Source organism: Tauraco erythrolophus, chromosome 15 (genome assembly GCF_009769465.1).
Source record: "Tauraco erythrolophus isolate bTauEry1 chromosome 15, bTauEry1.pri, whole genome shotgun sequence".
Lineage (NCBI taxonomy): Eukaryota > Metazoa > Chordata > Aves > Musophagiformes > Musophagidae > Tauraco > Tauraco erythrolophus.
Genome location: NC_141479.1, coordinates 339,978 through 357,394, shown reverse-complemented (window position 1 = coordinate 357,394; position 17,417 = coordinate 339,978). Strand labels below are relative to the sequence as shown.

General features: G+C 59.3%; 2 protein-coding genes across 2 annotated transcripts; one reads left to right on the top strand and one right to left on the bottom strand.

Annotated features, from left to right (window-relative positions):
- Window positions 1–580: 580 nt before the first annotated feature.
- ADGRG3 (adhesion G protein-coupled receptor G3) lies at window positions 581–5,960 on the top strand. The gene is made up of 13 exons (XM_086621104.1): window positions 581–626; window positions 1,103–1,132; window positions 1,222–1,381; window positions 1,465–1,582; window positions 2,147–2,287; window positions 2,373–2,495; window positions 2,579–2,618; window positions 2,704–2,804; window positions 3,313–3,425; window positions 3,578–3,861; window positions 4,416–4,509; window positions 4,970–5,256; window positions 5,704–5,960. The coding sequence occupies exons 1-13, from the start codon at window positions 581–583 to the stop codon at window positions 5,817–5,819; spliced, it is 1,653 nt and encodes a 550-aa protein (XP_086477230.1). The 3' UTR covers window positions 5,820–5,960.
- A 1,738-nt stretch (window positions 5,961–7,698) lies between these two features.
- Window positions 7,699–17,216, bottom strand: LOC104383151 (uromodulin-like). The gene is made up of 9 exons (XM_086621229.1): window positions 17,178–17,216; window positions 15,983–16,049; window positions 12,310–12,477; window positions 11,350–11,555; window positions 10,603–10,763; window positions 9,796–10,041; window positions 8,978–9,137; window positions 8,395–8,539; window positions 7,699–7,799 (listed from the first exon to the last, which is right to left on the bottom strand). The coding sequence occupies exons 1-9, from the start codon at window positions 17,214–17,216 to the stop codon at window positions 7,699–7,701; spliced, it is 1,293 nt and encodes a 430-aa protein (XP_086477355.1).
- Between the last annotated feature and the right edge of the window lie 201 nt (window positions 17,217–17,417).

Below are 17,417 nucleotides of genomic sequence, written 5' to 3'. Positions count from 1 at the left end.
CCCTCGGTGGCTGCAGGGCGAGGCAGAGCGCAGCTCTCCTGGCCGTGCCACTTGCCAACGCAGCACCGTGTCTCCCATCCCACCAGTTCCCCTCCAGATGATGCCCTGCTTGTGGCTCATCTCCCTCCATCTCTCTCCCAGCTCCCGGCTGGTGCAGGGGGACCTTCCTGGGAAGGGGATGTTTCATCCCCAGCAGCTCACGGCGATGCCTGGCAGCGTGCCTGGTTTGGGAGCGGGATGCTCCAACGTATTGCCGGGCTGGCGGGGACCATTGGCCGAGGATTCGGCAGGATGGGAGGGAAAAGGGGAAAGAAAAAAGCCCCAAGTCAGCTGGGGGAAGCGGCCGAGGGGGAAATGAGGTGGCTCTGACCGTTAGTGCCGTTGCTGCGAGCTGGGGCAGGAGATCACTTGCCCACAGGAAGGCACGAGGGGTTTGCGGAAGGGAACTGAGGGCACGGCTGTTGCCTCGGGAGCAGCCGTGAGCCCCAGGGGAGCCCCGGGGAGGAGCAGAGCTGCCGGGACGAGGGGAGCAGAGCACCGGGGGATGGCCAGGAGCGGCCAGGAGACCCCACGAAGCAGCATGAACCTGCTCCTGGGCACTGTCCTGCTGCTCCTGGTGCTGCCCGGTGAGTGGCGGGTGAGGGGGGACGCGAGCACCCCTGGCTTGGGGTGTGCGTGGGCTTGGGGGGTACATTTTCCCATGGGAAAGTGTTGACCCAAAGACCGTGGTGGGGTTTCGTCCTGAAATGTGGCTGGGCCACAAGGGAAGGTCCCCCGGGACGTGCAGCGAGCTGGCAGAGGTGAGGGGAGCGGGAGGGGTTTGGTGCCGGGGGCTAAAATAAAACCTGGGACCAGCAGCCCGGGGTCTCTGCTGCGAGCCCACCCGAGGGGCTGGCCGTGGTGACGTGTCGACGCCAGCGTGGTGGCTTCGCCTTCGCCAGCCCCAACGGCTGTCCAGCTGCTTTTTGAAGCCCATGTAACTGCAGGGCTGCCCAGTTGGAACCTGGCAGCTGCCAGATTCTCCTGCTTCCCCCTTCCCTTGTGGGCACTGACCGAGATTTTGGGGTTTTCCCCCCCATTTCCCCACGTGCTCTTCTTCCAGACGCTGCTGGGGCACAGGAAAGCTGTACCGGTGAGTGGTCCCCCCCATCCCTGCCCTTGCCCCCAGTGCCCGCCCAGTGCCACGGCACCCAGTGGTCACCCTGCTCCCCTCCTGCCCAGCCCTGAGGCGGGGTGACAGGCACCACTGGTGCTGTGACATGATGGTGGAGTCAGAGGAGCAAGGCAACGGGACCCTCAGCCTCGACTTGCCCCGGCGCTGCCCGGAGCTGGGGCAATCTGGCAGCCCCGCTTGCGCCTGCCTGCGGGAGCGCTGGCTCAGGTAGCGGGCACAGGGTGGCCATTGTGGGGTTTGGGGGCTCAGCCCCCCAGGTCCCCCAGTCCCACAGCCTTCCTGCCCCGCAGGCTGGTGCAGGCGGCGGGGCCGGCACTGCGCAGCGGGCTGGCCGGGCTGAAGGTGCTGCTCCTGAACGTCAGCAGGGCTGTCACCCGTGATGTCCTCATCAGCTTTTCTCCCGCGGAGGTGAGATGTGCCCCTCTCCCTTGCTCGGAAAGCCTCGCGCCTTCCAAGCATCCCTCGGCCCCTGGCCTGGGGCTTGCCGTGCCCTGGTGTGCTCTTTCGCCACCCTGCTCCATGGTTGCGTCATGGACCCACGTCACCCTGAGCGTCTCCTGGCAAGGAGTCACGTGAAATGGTGCTTGTGGGAAGGAAGAGCCCTCCTCGAGGAGCCGTGCCAGCAGCAGACGGGTGGTCAGAGGGAGGGGGAGGAAGAGGAGGAGGAGGAATGTGTGGGACCTCGCACCTCCTGCCCACCCCCAGGCTCTCCCACTCTCTACATGTCCCAGGGGACCACGTCCCACGGGGTGATGGTGGGTTGGAACTCTCCTGGGAGCTGCTCCCAGCTCTGCCCCTCGTCTGCTGGGTGCTGGGGCTGAGGTTCTCCCCATCTGCACTCAGGGCTCCCGACGATGCTGCTGAGCAAAACCCCCCGGGCAGGGCTGACTTTGTGCATGGAGCGAGGCTGGTGGGTCCTGAGCAGAGAGGTGACTCCACCAGGAAGCAACCCCTCGCCGCTGTCTGCCGCAGGGCCCCAGGGTGTCGAACATGACTGAGCATGGGAAGGCAGGCAAAATCCAGCTCCCCATGGAGATATTCTGGTCCCTGAGCAGCCAGACAGTGCACGTGGTGGTGACGGTCCTCAACATCCAGCAGCTTGGCATGTTCGAGGTACGAGCTGGCATTGCCAGCATCCCTCTGGCTGCCGGCACTTGCTACCTGCCAGCGCAGCTCAGGCAGCATTGCCCCCACGCAGGAGGTCAACCAGACAGGGCAGGTCCTGGACCACACTGTGGTGGGCATCACTGTGGGAGAGACAAGCATCTTTGGGCTGCAGGACCCCGTGCAGCTCACCTTCGCCCATGAGGAGCTGCCCCACGTAAGTCAGCTGTGCCCTCCCTCCGTCCCTCCTCCGGTGGCCCTTGCTGCAGTGTCGACCGATGCTGCTCTCTCCCGTTGCAGGCTGTCACCCCGCAATGTGTCTTCTGGGATCTCAGCAAAGGTACGGTCCTTGGCGGGGCCGGGCGCGGGGCTGGGCACGGGTGCTGTGCCTGGCGCTCACGGCCGTCACCCTGTGCCCAGCGCAGGGCAGGCAGGAGGCTGGAGCGGCAGCGGATGTGTCACGCAGCCCGGGGACAAGCGGACAGTCTGTTCCTGTGACCATCTCACCTTCTTCACGCTCCTCCTGGTGACAACCCCATTCCCCGCAGCCCGTACTCGTACCCCAGCTGCGCTCCCTGCCCTGCCTCGGTGACCCCTCGGGTGCCACCAGGAGCTGCACAGGGACAGACATAGCCGCTCCCAGACAAGCCCAGGGCCCAAAGTCAAGGCCAGCCCCAGCTCAGGAGGGCAGCAGCAGCTCAGCAGAACGGGTACAGGCTGGAAACAGCCCCCAGCCTAGTGCAGGCTCTGGAGCAGCAGGGCTTGAGGTCCTGTCTCCTGGTGGAGGCTTCCAGCAGGGTGTTCATAGTGGTCCACCATCGCCTTCACTCATCCCTCACCCCATCTCAGGGAGCATCTCCTCCGAACCACCAGTGTCCTGCTCCCCCCAAAGACCTCAGGGGACAGACTGGGCGCTTGAGTGGGGTCCCTGCAGCAGCCCACTGGGGTGACCAGCCCCATGGTTCTGGTAGTTGCAGTCAGGTTTTCTAGGTTGGTCCAGGGCCTGTCTAACTCAATGTGCGTGTGTCTGGCAGAACCCAGCTCTGGACGCGTCCACGGCACGAGCCTTGATGGCTGTTGCCATGGCTGGCTGTGCGGTAGCCGTGGCTTTCTCCATCATCACCATCGCCTTCTGCATCTTCTTAAGGTAGGACGTGCCAGCAGCTCCCCGGGGACTCGTCAGCTGAGAGAGATGTGGGACAATGATGGTGCCTCTGCATGAACCTGCTGTGGATATCGCATGGGGCCCCACTCAGCCATGACCCCCACACCTTTTCTTCTCCCTCTGGGCACACTCAGGTGCAGGTTCAGGTCCGAGGAGACCCTCCGCATCAACCTGGGGCTGCACATGAACCTTGTGGGCAGCCTGCTGCTCCTCAACCTGGCCTTCCTGCTCAACAGTGGGCTCCCCAGTGGGACCCAGCCCGGGACCTGCAAGGCCCTGGCAGGGCTCACCCACTACTGCCTGCTCTGCTGCTTCACCTGGATGGCACTGGAGGGCTGTCACCTCTACCTCCTCTTTGTCAAGGTCCTCGGCACCTACATCCATCACTACCTGGCAAAGCTGTGCCTGGTCGGCTGGGGTGAGCACCACCAGCCTGGGCGAGAGCCAGGGGGAGAGAGGGGCAGTGGGTTACAACTGGAGTGGGAACAGGGTGACGTTGTCTGTGATGGGCAAGGAGCAAGCAAGCCCCTGTCCTGCCCTCGGGATGCCATGGTCAGGGCTGGGAAGTGTCTTATATGGGCTTGGTGCCCCAAATTCAGGGCAGCACCCACATGCACCTTCCATTCCACTGGGGACCAGCCTCCTGCTCATTGAGCAGGTGATATCCACTGGGGTCTTTGTTCTGCTGTTGTCAGCCCTCCACGGGCACCTTGGGAGGCACTGGAACAGACGATTCTGCAGAGAGGTTAGGGGACACCTTGAGCCCTGCCATCCAGTGCTGTCCTTCCCTCTCCACATCATGTCCCAGCAGCAACTGTTGTGCCCCTGGCACTTGTGCAACCTCAGTGGGTCCCTTAAGCTTCATCTTCCTGGAGGTCAGCATGTCCATGGCCATGTAGAGATCTCAAGCTGACCACTTTGCCTGCTGCTTGCCTTTTCAGCCTCCTCCACATGTCTCCCTTGTTCTTCCAGGTTTCCCCGCTCTCGTGGTGGTGGTGGCAGGAGTCATTGGCAGCTATGGAGAATACAGCATCCAGACCACGGACCACCAGGTCATAGCCCACCTGTGCGTGCGCCACCGTCCACAAGGCTTAGGCGGCCCTTTGGCACGGGGAGCAGTAACCCCCTCCTGCCGGGAGTGCGGCAGTGGGAGGTTGCGCCCATCCTGTTCGGGCTTACCCCACGCTTCCGCTTCGCTACTTGTGATTACAAAACAGCAGCTTTCTACAGCCACACTAACCACCACCACCGCCTCTTGTGCTGAGCCTCCTTGGTCATGCCCACAGGCCTCTAGGTCATGGAGGGACATCCAAGGTCCACCTGGAGCTTCCCCGGGCTCCCTCTTAGCTGAGCAACACGAGGGCAGTGGATCCGCACCACGATGTCCAGGGCTTCACCCTGGCCTGGAAAACCCCACCAGCATGAGAGTGTCCCTACATCCCCAAACACATCCCCCTGGGGAGGCTCCCATGGGTGCTGCCAAGGCTAGCAGAGCCACTGGAGGCACCACGATTGTCTCTTTTCAGGTGCTGGATCACTTCCAAACATCTCCTGGTCCACTATATCACCAACTGCGGCTACTTCGGCCTCATCTTCCTCTTCAACATGGCTGTCTTTGGGGTGGTGACCCAGAAGAGCTGCTGCCTGAAGGGCACGGGGGCGATGCAGAGGGACCGCAAGGCCTGGAAGGTGGCCCTGGTGGCAGTGGGGCTCTTCTGCCTGCTGGGAGCCACCTGGGCCCTGGCGTTCCTCACCCATGGCACCTCCTCGGCATCCATGCTCTACCTCTTCACCATCCTCAACTCTCTTCAAGGTCAGGGCCGGTTCCGGGCTGGGTTCCCTGGGCTTGGGTGGGGAAGACAGAGCAGGCAGGAGCCAGCCTGGCAGTAGGTTGACCAGGGGTCCCAAGGTGTCAGCATCTTTCCAGCACTCTCGTGCCCTTCCCTTTGGTAGGGCATGTCAAGCAGTAGGTCCCAGCCACTGGGGTGAAGCTGGTTGTGGCTCCCAACCAACTCCACTCCACCAGGGGTGGTTTTCCTACAGGGAAGCTGCTCCTTAGCAGAGGAACAGGGACATTATCCTCCCAGGGTATGTCCCAGCCAAATGGCTCACCTGAAGCATGGGAAGACCCTCCTGGAGGACCAGGGCCAGCTGGGGGAACTCCCTGGAAGCGGCAGGGAAGTGCCAGCAGCACCCTGGCAGGATGCTTCCCACCATCTCCTGCTGCTGCTGCTGAGTGTCTGCCTTCCTTTCACTGCAGGAATCTTCATATTCATCTGGCTGGTCATTCTCTACTACCCGAAGACGAAGGAGACCACTGGCTCCCTCTCCCACATCATCAGACACGACAAAACCACCACAGTCTCCCAGGACTAGCTGGGGGCTAGACCTCTCCCCGGCCTGCGTGTGCACCTGCCGCAAGCAAGCTTCGACCTCAACGGATGCAGCTTTCCCCACGGAGAATGAGGGCTCTGTTTAGTGTGCCTCAGTTTACCCTTCAGTGGGCATGCTCCATCTTAGCAGGGCTCTTTGCTTTGGCCCTTTCGTTCCCAGCGGCCTATCTTGGGCGAGGAGCTCCGGAGACGTCCCTTCTGCCCAAGTCCCTCCAGGCTCCAGCTCCTCCATGATGTAGAAGTGCCCCTGATCTCATTCCCCACGGGCTCCTGCAGGGGTGAGGAGGGAGCCCACGATCCATCTGCCCGCAGCCGGGATGGAGCCACCCCCTCTTCACTAGAGATGGCCTTCGGTGCTAGACCAGCCCGGTGACGGGTGTCCCTGCTGTTGGAGGCGGGCAGATTGACTCACTCCAGCCCAGCCTCAAGAGGTTCAAGCCTGAGAACTAGTGAAAAAAGAGAAACCCCACGAGCTTCTCCCCAGTTCCTGTCCAAACGGGTCCTCTTCGGGCAGCCATCTGCTGGACGTCGCTCCTGCAGAACACCCTCTGCGGCCACCAGCGATTGCCGCGATGACACCGCGCTGCAGCGGAACGCACGCACGCACCCGCCTCGCAGCGGGAACACCCGTCTCCTCCTCGTCTGCCTTTTCGTATTAAATCTCTGCCAGACGCTGAGCGCTCCGCGTTCCGCCTTCCCGTGTCGCTCGTCACCTGCTTCACACTGCGAGTACCGACGGGCAAAAGACTTGCTGGCAAATTTGTCACAAAGGAAAGGAGAGATCTGTCGGGAAGGAAGGAAGGAAGGAAGAAAGGAAGGAAGGAAGGAAGGAAGGAAGGAAGGAAGGAAGGAAGGAAGGAAGGAAGGAAGGAAGGAAGGAAGGAAGGAAGGAAGGAAGGAAGGAAGGAAGGAAGGAAGGAAGGAAGGAAGGAAGGAAGGAAGGAAGGAAGGAAGGAAAGAAGGAAGGAATCTGTGCGGACACGTGTGCCCGCATAGAGCAGCCCCTTCTCTGCCAATGCTGCACCCGCATCACACAGGACCACACCAAGTCCAGCTTTGGTGGGCACGTATCTAGTGTGGGTACCTAGATACCACCCACCTGGCTGGCTCCGGGGAGGAGGAAAGCAGGAGGAAGGAACCTCCCATCCCTGGGTACATGTTTTGAGTCTAGAGAGCGTGGGCCAGGAGGGGGTGAGAAGGTCCTAGGAATGCTACAGGGAACAGAAACACTCCGATGTGGCTCAGCACAAGCTGGCACCGTGTGCTGGCAGCCCAGAAAGCCAACCGTGCCCTGGGCTGCATCCAAAGCAGCGTGGGCAGCAGGGCGAGGGAGGGGATTCTGCCCCTCTGCTCTGCTCTCGTGAGACCCCCCCTGCAGTGCTGCATTCAGCTCTGGGGTCCCCAACACAAGAAGGACATGGAGCTGTTGGAGCAGGACCAGAGGAGGCCATAAAGGTGATCCGAGGGCTGGAGCACCTCTGCTATGGAGACAGGCTGGGAGAGTTGGGGCTGTTCAGCCTGGAGAAGAGAAGGCTCCGGGGAGACCTTCCAGCACCTTCCAGTGCCTAAAGGGGCTACAGAAAAGCTGGAGAGGGGCTTTGGACAAGGGTGTGTAGTGACAGGACACAGGGCAATGGCTTCAAACTGAAAGAGGGGAGATTTTGATGGCAGGGGGGTTGGAACTAGATGATCTTTGAGGTCCCTTCCAACCCAAACCATTCTGTGATTCTACGGTTCTATGACTCATCCTTCAAGTGCTGTTTGTATCCAACCATCACCTCCCTCCCAAAAACCCCCTCTAAAAGATGCAGGCAAGAGCCTTTCTGCTACTGCCACCACATTTATTTGGAAACAGCCGTTCTCTATGCCGTTCTCCGGCTCGTGCTGACGGCCGCAGCAGCCACGGTGAGCACGGCGAGCGCGCACAGCAGGAGGAGCGCCCCGGGGAGCCATGGGCTGGGGCCTGCCAAAGAGGAGAAAGGCTGGTTACGTATGTGTCTGGGTCCTCCATGCCAGCGCTGACCTCTGGCATGGCATCTCCTGGCCGGGACAGATTTGGAGGAGGTAATCTCCAGAGCTGGGGGTGCTTCGGGGCCCTGAGGCCACTAACAGGACTTGGTCACCCCACCTCTACCCACACCCACTGCCCAGGCCCCGTTTAGCTCAGCATTCCTGCCTGGTCTGAGCTATGCTGTAGGTGGGCTTGCCGCCAGCCCTGGTCCTGGACCTCCTTGGATTCCCTGGATTGACCCAGGTGCTCAAAAGGAGCTTGCCTTGCTGGGTCCAGTGTAAAATCCCAGCCTTCTGGCTCCTGCTCCCTTCCCAGCCAGCTCCTCTGCTCAGCCTGACCCGTGCCTGGTACGGAGCTGCTCACGCAGAGCCAACCTCTCTGCTGGTTTGGCTTCTGGAGTGCACCGTGTGTGGCCACGACACCTGAAAGACTCCAGGCTTCTGCGCAGGGCGGTGAGTTTAGCAGCCCTTTCTAATAAACCTGAACTGCTTAGAAAGTCGCAAGGGTCTGTGAGGTGCTCCTGTCATCCCCGGAGGGACATACATACCCTCCAGGTCCTGTTGGTCAGTCCTGGAACGGTGGGTCTCTGCTCCCAAGGAAGGAGCAGCCAGCAGATGGATGGGCCCATAGGAGACGATCTTATTGTAGTCATCCGCCAGTGCCCGTTTGCTCCTCCAGTGCCGGGGGCATTGCTGTCGACAAAGCCAAGGAAAGGGTGATGGGACCAGAGGGCAGGGGAGAAGACCACTCCCGGGGTCAAGAGCTATCCTGGTGGTCTCTCCCTGGCAGAGGCACAGTCGGGGCTGCAGCCTGGGAGCAGCCAAGACCTCAGAGCATGAGAGGAGCTGCATCCTGAAGGACCTTAGCCTGCTCCTCCTCAAGTCCTAGCATAAACCTCTCTTCCTGCAAATACCCAACAGACAGAGGGAAGAGGGAAAGCAGCTCCCTGGGTGGGTTCAAGCCCTCGTACCTTTAGTTCACGGCTCTGGGTTGAGCTCCTGCTGCTGGGAGATGTTTATTATGCTGAGGCACCCGAAACTGGAGCAGAGCCCCTTCCCAAACAGAAGGCCATGGGAAGGGAGGTCCCCCTGCCTGGCCAAGTCATGGTGCAGACCACCGGGAGAACTCACCTTGGTACAGGGCTCCAGGCTGTTGGGGAGACAGAGCCGGACACGGCAGTGCAGGAACACCTCGGGGTAACCAACAAACTGAAACATCTGGAAGCTGAACTTGGCAGCAGTGCTCTCTCCAATGGCGTTCAGGTATGTCACTGTCTCATCGTGGGGACACCTGGGACACGATGGCTCAGTCAGCAGGTGGCAAAAGATGGGGAGCATCCCAGCCTGGGACACCAGAGCACACAGGCACCAAGCGCAGCCCCAAGCTTTGCTGAACAGGACTGTTTCTGTTGCCGTGCTGGCAGGGATGCCTTTCCTTGGCACACTGCCTTGTGCCCAGCTCAGGGAGGAGCTGCCACCAGCACAGGAGCTGGCTCATGTCTTGCTCTGTGGGGCCACAGCTGCTCTGCAGGGGTCTGGTGGTGGCTCCTGCTCACTGGATGTCCATGTTTCTGGGTTTAGCTTGGCTGCAGCCACCTCTAACACGAGCTCTGCAGCCGAGATCTCTCTGCACATCCCAGCAAGGTCTCCCCTCTCCCCTCCTTGCCCTTTGCCTCCCCACCTGGCCAGGAGCACTGCTAGAGGGAAGGCAGCACTATTGGCAGCAGAGCAAGGTCAGGAGAGGGGGCTCAGTTCAGAGTGGTTAGGGGGCTCATCTATGGGGCTGTTCCACCTACTGAGTTATGGTGTCCACCACAGGTTCCATCTATGAGCAGCGATGGTGTGATTGCTCATTGCTCTCTCACAGCAACCTGTCCTTAGCACCCAGCAGAGACGTGGCTGTGCTCACGGTGCAAGGAGACCAGATGTGCTGGAGGCACTTCACTCACCCCTGCTCAATGAGCTCATGCCGCACGTCCTGGTAGGGATCAGCACTTGGCGTGGCCCAGCAGTCCTCAACGCTCAGCAGGAAGTACCTGTGCTGGTGTTGTCCTTCTATCTTCAGCAGGACAAAGAGTGTGTCTGTGATGGGGACGGCCGCCGTCGGCAGGTGATAGGGCTGGAGGTAGGAGGGAGTCTTGTACAGTCTCATGCTGACGTTGAAGTGCCCTTCTCTGACCACGAACTGCACCAGCCTGAGAGGAGAGGAGGAGAGCTCACGAGCAGAACAAGAAGGCAGGAAGGACGTAGCACCAGTCAGGCCACCGGTGCACGTGCAACGACTCCAGATGTGCCTCTGCTCCTGGCTGGAGCCTCGTGGGGGCTGGGCCCCGAGCTGCCTCCCCATTGGTACATCCGTGTGGACAGAGGCAGGGAGCTCCAGGGGTTCCCACTGATCAGCTGGTCAGCGAGGGCTGTGAGAAAGGCAACCTAGGGAGTCCTAACCTGCACCTCCACAGGGGCCTTGTGGGGGCATCTTCCAGCTCCCACCCTTTATTTTTCGGCTAGCTGGTCTCAAGCAGTGAGCGTAGGAGAAAGGTGGATTGTGCGTGCCCCTCTTTGGCCCTGCCCCAGGCCCAAACCTTGTGTTGAAAAACTACGTAGGGAAGAGAAAGGGAGGTGCCCCGATGTGGCACTGCTCTCCGAGCTCCCTAGTGGCTCCCCAGCACCTTGGCACATCACCTCACTGAAGGCACCTACTTTTCTGCAAGCTCACAGATACCACATCAACAGCAAGGTGAAGAGGAACCACTCACTTGTCAACAGCAGTGAGAGCAAAGGGCAGTTTCACCACCTGCTCGTAGGCGTAGACGCAGGAGAAACGCAGCTCCAGCTGAAAACTCCGGGAGATCACGGCCGTGCGCGCTTCCCGCTCTGACTCAATGACGTTGGAGTACGACACATGGGAGCTGTTTTGCTGGAACAACACAGAAACCAAGTCTCCAGACAATGCCTAAGCCCATACATGGAGCTCCAAGCTCCAGTTCAGATGGTGCAACTCAGTTCTAGCTGCTCCAGGCCTCCTGGATGTCTGCTGGGGTTTTTGCTCAAGCTCCGTGTCCAGGGGCTACGGGCAACCATCACCAGAGTAGGCAGGAGTCAGCAGAGTGACCACAGGTGAGGGCCCTTCTGTGCAACGCAGAGCTGGAGCTCCAGTTCCTCTGCACCCTCCCTGACCCATGAATCAGGCAGGGGGTGAGGTGCTATAGCCAGGGCTGCAGAGCTCAGAGGGTGCTGCCAGAAGGGCTGCCATCAGCTAGCAAAGGGCACAGCAAGACTTCCATCATCTGCTGAATAAGACAAGATGTGCTGCCAGCAGGGGTTTGGTGGAGGCAGGAGAGCTTTCTGACAGCCTCCAGGGAAGCCTTCCAAGGAGAACGAGAACTTTACAGCACCCAGATAGAAAAAGAAAAGCCTCTGAGGCTTCCCCTTCTTGTCCCCACTCAGTGCGTCTGCTCCTCTCACGGCTTCGGAGCTGTGCAGAGGCTCTGCTGGATCCTCACCTGAATTACTGACCCACAGGCAGTGTGGTTTTCACCTGTGAGAGTGGCTGCAAAAAACAGCTCGCCCTCTTCTTCCCTTTCTGAGACCTTGCACGCCTGGTTCTTCAAGTGGACAAGCTCCCGGTGGATTTTAAAGAGTTCAAACACCTCCTTCCTCACCATCATCTTCATGTGGTCTTCCTCGCAGGCCAGCTTCAGTACCACATCTGGGGGAAAAAGCCATCTGCAATAGCAATAAGGAAGAGGCCTGAAGGAGCCCTACCTAGGTCAGCTATGGGATGGCACAGGCCCACCGAGCTCAACAGACCCTCATCTGAGCTTTGTTGGAAGCTGCTGGTAGGGCTCCTCAGAGACAAAAGACAAACCTTTGGGAATGCGCAGAGGTTAATGGGGGTCTGTCGTTTTGTACTGGTTGCCTAAGTCCATGGCTGCCGCTGCTCTGAACAGACACAGTCCTTAAGGCTAAGACATCACAGGGAGATGCCATGGGCCTGGCCCCCTTCGAGGACTGTCTACAGAACCACTGCAGTCTGCCAAGGGCACCAGGCAGACAGCGATCCTCACTTTCAGATGAAGAAGACACAGTGTTTGGCCACTGTCTGGAAGGAGCCTTCACTGTAGCCATGCTGGAGCGTGTGTGGTTGCGCCAAGACAGCAGCTGTGCTCGGCAGCATGCCCTGCTGCCCTGGCATGGCTATACCATGGCTTCTTGACAGACGAGGTCTCCTTCTTACAGGAATTCAGACTTCTGGGAGGGAAGGAAACAGCCTGTGACTAGGTCGTGTACCAACGTGTAGTCAGGACATGTTGGGGAAGAGGGGAATGCACCTGAAACAGGAGCTGGACATGCTCCTGGAGCCTGCAGTGAAGAGCACTAGTAAGATCAGTGCACCGTGCCCACCACCCTTCCCTCTAGTCCCCATGGACAGATTGGGAAGTCACCAGCATCCCCAGCCCTACCTTGGCAGAATGCCCCTGTGAAGCCCGGTTTGCAGCTGCAAACTGGTCTGTCCTCCATCACCTGGCAGTCCCCCTGATGCTGGCATGGATTTGGCAGGCAGGTGTCCGGGCTCCTCTTGAGACGGAGAGCAACCCCTCGCCTCAACCCATGTGGGCTCGCTAGCTCACCTGCAGAACAGGAAAGGGGTGTGAGCTGGAACGCAGCAAGAACATCTCCTCTGCAAGAGATGCAACAGTGAACCCACCTCGCGGTGTGAAGCCTTGCCCAGCTCACAAGGGCTGAGGTCCTCGCTTAGAGCCAGAGCAGGCATGTCTGTGGAAGAATCTGCAACATCGGCTTGCCTGGGAGGATGTGGCAGAGCCTGGGAGTCATCCTCAGCATGGCCAGGATCTGGATCGGAGCCATGGAGCCTGCCACCAGCTAGCAAGGAGAGTGGTGGCACGTCACAGCACCTCTGCCCATCTGTGCTGGGTTTGTGTGGAGGGGTTCTGGTGGTGGGAAAGGGGACTCACCCCCTGCATCTGTCTCTTTCAATCCCAGTTCACTCTATTCCCCAACCACCATTGTGAAATACCAGCAAGGGAACTGCTTTGACTTCAGCGTGCTGCTGTGATCCATGCTCATCATGGTCAGGCATGATGCCTACTGTGTTCACGGGTATGCCACCCGTGAAATTTGCCAGCTGGACCAGACTCTGGAGCTCTGCCCGCTGCTCAAGAAGCCACAGGAGGTGAGACCTGCAGTGAACAGGCAGGGAGGAGCCCAGCATGCCTGATCTCCAGAGTTGAGCTAGGGGCAGCAACTCAACAACTTCAGGTCCACTATGCCATAAGGTACAGACCCTGCCTACAAAAGGCAGGCCATTTCCTCCTGCCTGCGGAATATGCAACGGCATCCTTGGAGCTGCAGCCCAGGCTGGTGAGCAACAGTCCACACTGGGTTTCAGTCTGTACCAAGCAGGGACCTCAACAAAGGGATCGTTTGAGTGATTTTCCAGTTCCTTAAGAGGCCTCTTTGGCTTCACTGAATTCCTGCTCACCAGGTCCAGTACTGCAAACTGCCGAGTGTTGGGAAGAGGTGGTGGATGCTCCATCCCTGGAGACGTTCAAGGCCAGGTTGGACGAGGTCCTGAGCAACCTGATCTAGTTGGAGATATCCCTGTTCCTTGCAGGGGGGTTGGACTAGATGACCTTTGAAGGTCCCTTCCAGCCCTAACCATTCTATGATTCTATGATTTCCTTCATCTCAGCTCCCTGAACTTTGGAGTGGCACTTTTGTGTGCCTTTGCTCCTGGCTCTCCTCTCTCTTACCCTGAGTCCTGGTTGCTTGCTCCCCCAACAGACAGTTGAAGAGCTGCAGAAGCAGCAGTGGTGGTTTCAGAAAAACCGGAATCGGCTGAGCAAAGAGGAGGAGGACGACTACCTCACCAGTCAGGCGGAACTCATGGACCGTATCAACGCCCTGACGCAGAGGCTCACGAGGTATTGGGAAGGACCGCCGGGGTGCAGCGCCCAGGGGGGGTCTGCAGTCAGCCTCCCCGGCGCTCGGCACTGAAGCTGCGCTGTAACACGTTGTGCTCTGTGTCCCGCTGCAGTTTCCCTCTGATATCCCCCTTGTTCTAGGGAAAAGCTGACGGCACCGGAGAAATACTTTGCTCTTGAGGAGAAGCTGCGCAAGGACCCTCGCCTAGCTGAGCACCTCCATCCCGCCTGATTCCCTCCTTCCTTCGCACCAGGCACTGGAAATCGGCGCTGAAGCCTGTTAGAAGCAGCCTGGAAACAAGGTGGAAAGGTTTTCCTGCTTCCCTGCAGTAAATCTGTCGTTATCATCAGATTCATGGAGATTTTAATAAACTTGTAGCATTCCACTGTCTTTTTATTTTCCCTCTTTTGTTTTAAGGCCCATCTGCAATTATGTCGAGAGGCCGAGATTTGATTTCTTGGCTGCTGAAGAAAATGAGGCTTCCTCTGGACACGCTCGTGTTCGCCGCAGGCACGGTGGTTGCCAACTCTGGGAACACACCATCTCTCTCTGTCCTTAGCTCACACCTATAAGTCGCTGGCAGCAGAGACTGAGCGCACGGTGGAGTTTTACAAGGGGCGAGTCGATGACCTCCGGAAACGTGTCGAAAAGGCCAACGAGATGGCCGAGTACTTCGTGAAACGGCATGACCTTCTGCACACCCTTGCTGATAGGTAGAGTTGCCAACCAAATGTAGAAATAATGTGTGTACTCTGTATTCTAATCTACCAAAAAATGCTGTGTACTTGAAGCAAAAACTGGACTCGCCCCCTGCAGCTTCCCGGGCTTCCAGACCGGGTCAGACCCGTCTCTGGCCGAGTCGGAACCCCCTTCCCCCTCGGGCCGGGCAGAGCCATCAGCGCCTCTGGGAATGGCCCTGTTCAAGTCGGCACAAAGGAGCCGGGGGGGCTTCGTGCTCCGGCCCTGCAGTGAGGAGAGGGGGGAGCGGGGGCTGCCCCTTCCCCCCCAGCTCTCCGGGCGGCGGCTGCCCGCGTCAGGCTGTCGGGCCGGTGGCACCGGCTGGAGATGGCCGCGGCGGCGCCATTCAGGGAACTCGGGAGCGCCCCGTGTCGGGTGCCGCTGGGCCGAGTGCGCCCAGGGAGGGCTGAGATCTGGGAGAAACGGCCACACCGACACCGGTCAGTGCGGATGGAGCGGGACGAGGTGCTGGAGCTGAGTTTCCCCTGCAGCCGGTGGCGAGACGGCAGCAGGTCCCTGCAGCCAGGATGGACTCGGTGGGGCAGAGACCCACTGCAGCCCCTGGAGAAGCCCATGTTGGAGAAGAGATGCCTGAGCCTGAGGGAGGTCGTGGAGAATGGGATGCACGGCAAGACAGAGACGCATCTAGAGTTCATGGGACGACCCACGCTGGAGCGAGTGGCCACAGCTCCCTAAGAATCCGTGACTGTGGTAAGAGCCCGCGCTGGAGCGATCCGATGGGTCAGGATTGCATCCCGCGGGCAGGACTCATGTTGGAGGTCTGTGGATTTTCCTTGTGAGTAGGGAATCCACCGGAGCAAGGGAAAAGGGCGAAAGGACTCCTCCTCCTCTAAGAAAAGGAGCGGCAGTAACAACATGGATGAACTGACCTGCAACCCCCATTCCCCGTCCCCCTGCGCCACTGGGGGAGAAGGTAGAGGCAGGAAGAGAGGAAAGGTGCGAAGGGGGGAGGGGTTGTTGTTGTTAAGCTCTGGCCTTGTTTTCTCTCTATCCTCTCATGAAACTGTTAATAAAATGAATTGATTTGTCCCCAAGCCGAGTCTGTGTTGCCCGGGACCATGGTCGGTGGGTGCTCCCTCTGCTCTTGTCTCGACCCTCAGCCCTTTTATTACATTTTTCTCCTCTCCACCTCACTGAGGGGAGCAGTGAGAGAGGCCTCGTGGCAGCTCGGCCGCCGGCTGGGCAGAACCATGACACCATCTCCCCGGGTTACGAACCGCACATGCCCAGCATGGACAGCCTGAGGTTTCTGCCTATTTTGCTGGCTCTTGCACACCACCAGTTCCTGCCCCTCCTGAGCCCGGCTCTGTTCTCCCCCCCTTGGCAGCCTTCAGGAGTGCCCTGAACGAGGAACCTGGCCGTGGATCAGGTGAGGGTTTGACCTCTCCTTTCCATACTGCCCCAGCAGGGCCAGTGCACAGGGAGACTCACTCTTGTTGCCTTCGCAGCCAGCCAGGGAGAGGGCAGAGACCAGCAGCAAACACCTCACAGTCCTTTCCTGTAAAAACAAGGAGGCTCTGGGTCACTCAGGTTTCTGGCACGCTCACTGGCGATGGCTGCAGTCATTCAGAAAGAGCCAAACCTCAAGCATGGATGTGATCATTTCTGTACTGTATTTCCTCAAAAACCTCCAGGTTCAATGGTACAAAGTTATTTCCTATCCCAAAGGGTCAGATCAGCAACGTCTCCCCCCCCAGGCTTACGCAAGGCTCACGGACTGTCCTCAATTTAGGCAGCTATTCCAGAAATAGGTGGGAGAACCCAGACCTCGGAGCTGCAGGGCTGTGCTGACAGCGATAAAGCCACATTTCAGTAAGAACAGGCACTTGGAGTAAAACCGCACAGCTGAGGCATCTGTCCAGGCTCTCTGAAGAGGAACAGAGTTTCCCTCTTTCCACTACAGCTCTTTTGAAGAGTTAGGATTTGCAAAAGGATCCTTGCCTTTCCAGCAACTCGTATCCATAACAAGGAGACAATGGCATAAAAAAAGCCCCAAAGCCTTGAACACGACTAAAATTAATGTCACAAAGCCACAGGTGAAGCTGATCTCGCCTGTTAGCCCAGATAAGGGGTTTCTTTAGGAAAATTAATGGCACCATGCTGGATGACCCCTGGTCGCTGGAGTCTCCTATCAGGAGCCAGTGGCTGGAGCGATGCTCTGCCACCCTTCTGCCCTGCAGGCACACTGAGAGTGGCACAGAGACAATGCCAAGAGCCCCACTCTGGTCTGGCAGCACGTCGCATACCCCCTTCACCCGACCCTGAGCGCTGTGACCATCGGACCTGTGGACGAGGAGAGTTTATCTTCTGCTCTGCTCCATGCTCACCGCAGCAGCCCCGAGAGGTCCCACCAGCGTCAAGATCTCGTCTTGGTCTCATCACACTTACCATTGCCGGGCCGCCCTGTGCTCCTCCTCCCACCACTGCCCCGCTCGCTCCCGTGCTACCCGCCGCACGCCTTATATCGCCCGCGGCTGCACAGCCTTCTCCCCCGTGCAAACACGCTGCCCCCGCGGTTGCACAAGAGCCAGCTTAGCGTCCTTTGGGGCGGCCAGGGACAGACGGACCCTGCAAAATGCCATCCTCCAGCACGGATGGCCCTTCCGATTAGCTCATGGACGCTGACCCAATTCGTGGCCCTGACGGGATCCCAAACAGGGGCCATATCTGCAAAATCCGCAGGATTTTGTGCAGCCGGCTGGTTTTGCGGCACCTGCTTGTGACGCAGCAACACCAGCAGATACCAGAGCGGCACAGGCGAAGGCCAGAGAACCGGCTGTGCTGAACGCGCACAGTTGCGCAACCGCGGCGTGCGTTTGCCTCGGCCGCTGTTCGAACGACTTCTGACATGTAAGGCCTGGTGAGA

Excerpts from the sequence above, each read along its gene's own strand:
- ADGRG3 (XM_086621104.1), top strand. The coding sequence starts at position 581 with ATGAACCTGCTCCTGGGCACTGTCCTGCTGCTCCTGGTGCTGCCCG. Across the intron at positions 1,382-1,464 it reads CTGCGGGAGCGCTGGCTCAG|GCTGGTGCAGGCGGCGGGGC; the intron begins GTAGCGGGCACA and ends CCTGCCCCGCAG. Across the intron at positions 3,426-3,577 it reads GCCTTCTGCATCTTCTTAAG|GTGCAGGTTCAGGTCCGAGG; the intron begins GTAGGACGTGCC and ends GGGCACACTCAG.
- LOC104383151 (XM_086621229.1), bottom strand. The coding sequence starts at position 17,216 with ATGGCCCCTGTTTGGGATCCCGTCAGGGCCACGAATTGG. Across the intron at positions 16,050-17,177 it reads CCGTCAGGGCCACGAATTGG|GAAAGGACTGTGAGGTGTTT; the intron begins GTCAGCGTCCAT and ends TTGTTTTTACAG. Across the intron at positions 9,138-9,795 it reads CATGAGCTCATTGAGCAGGG|GTGTCCCCACGATGAGACAG; the intron begins GTGAGTGAAGTG and ends ATCGTGTCCCAG.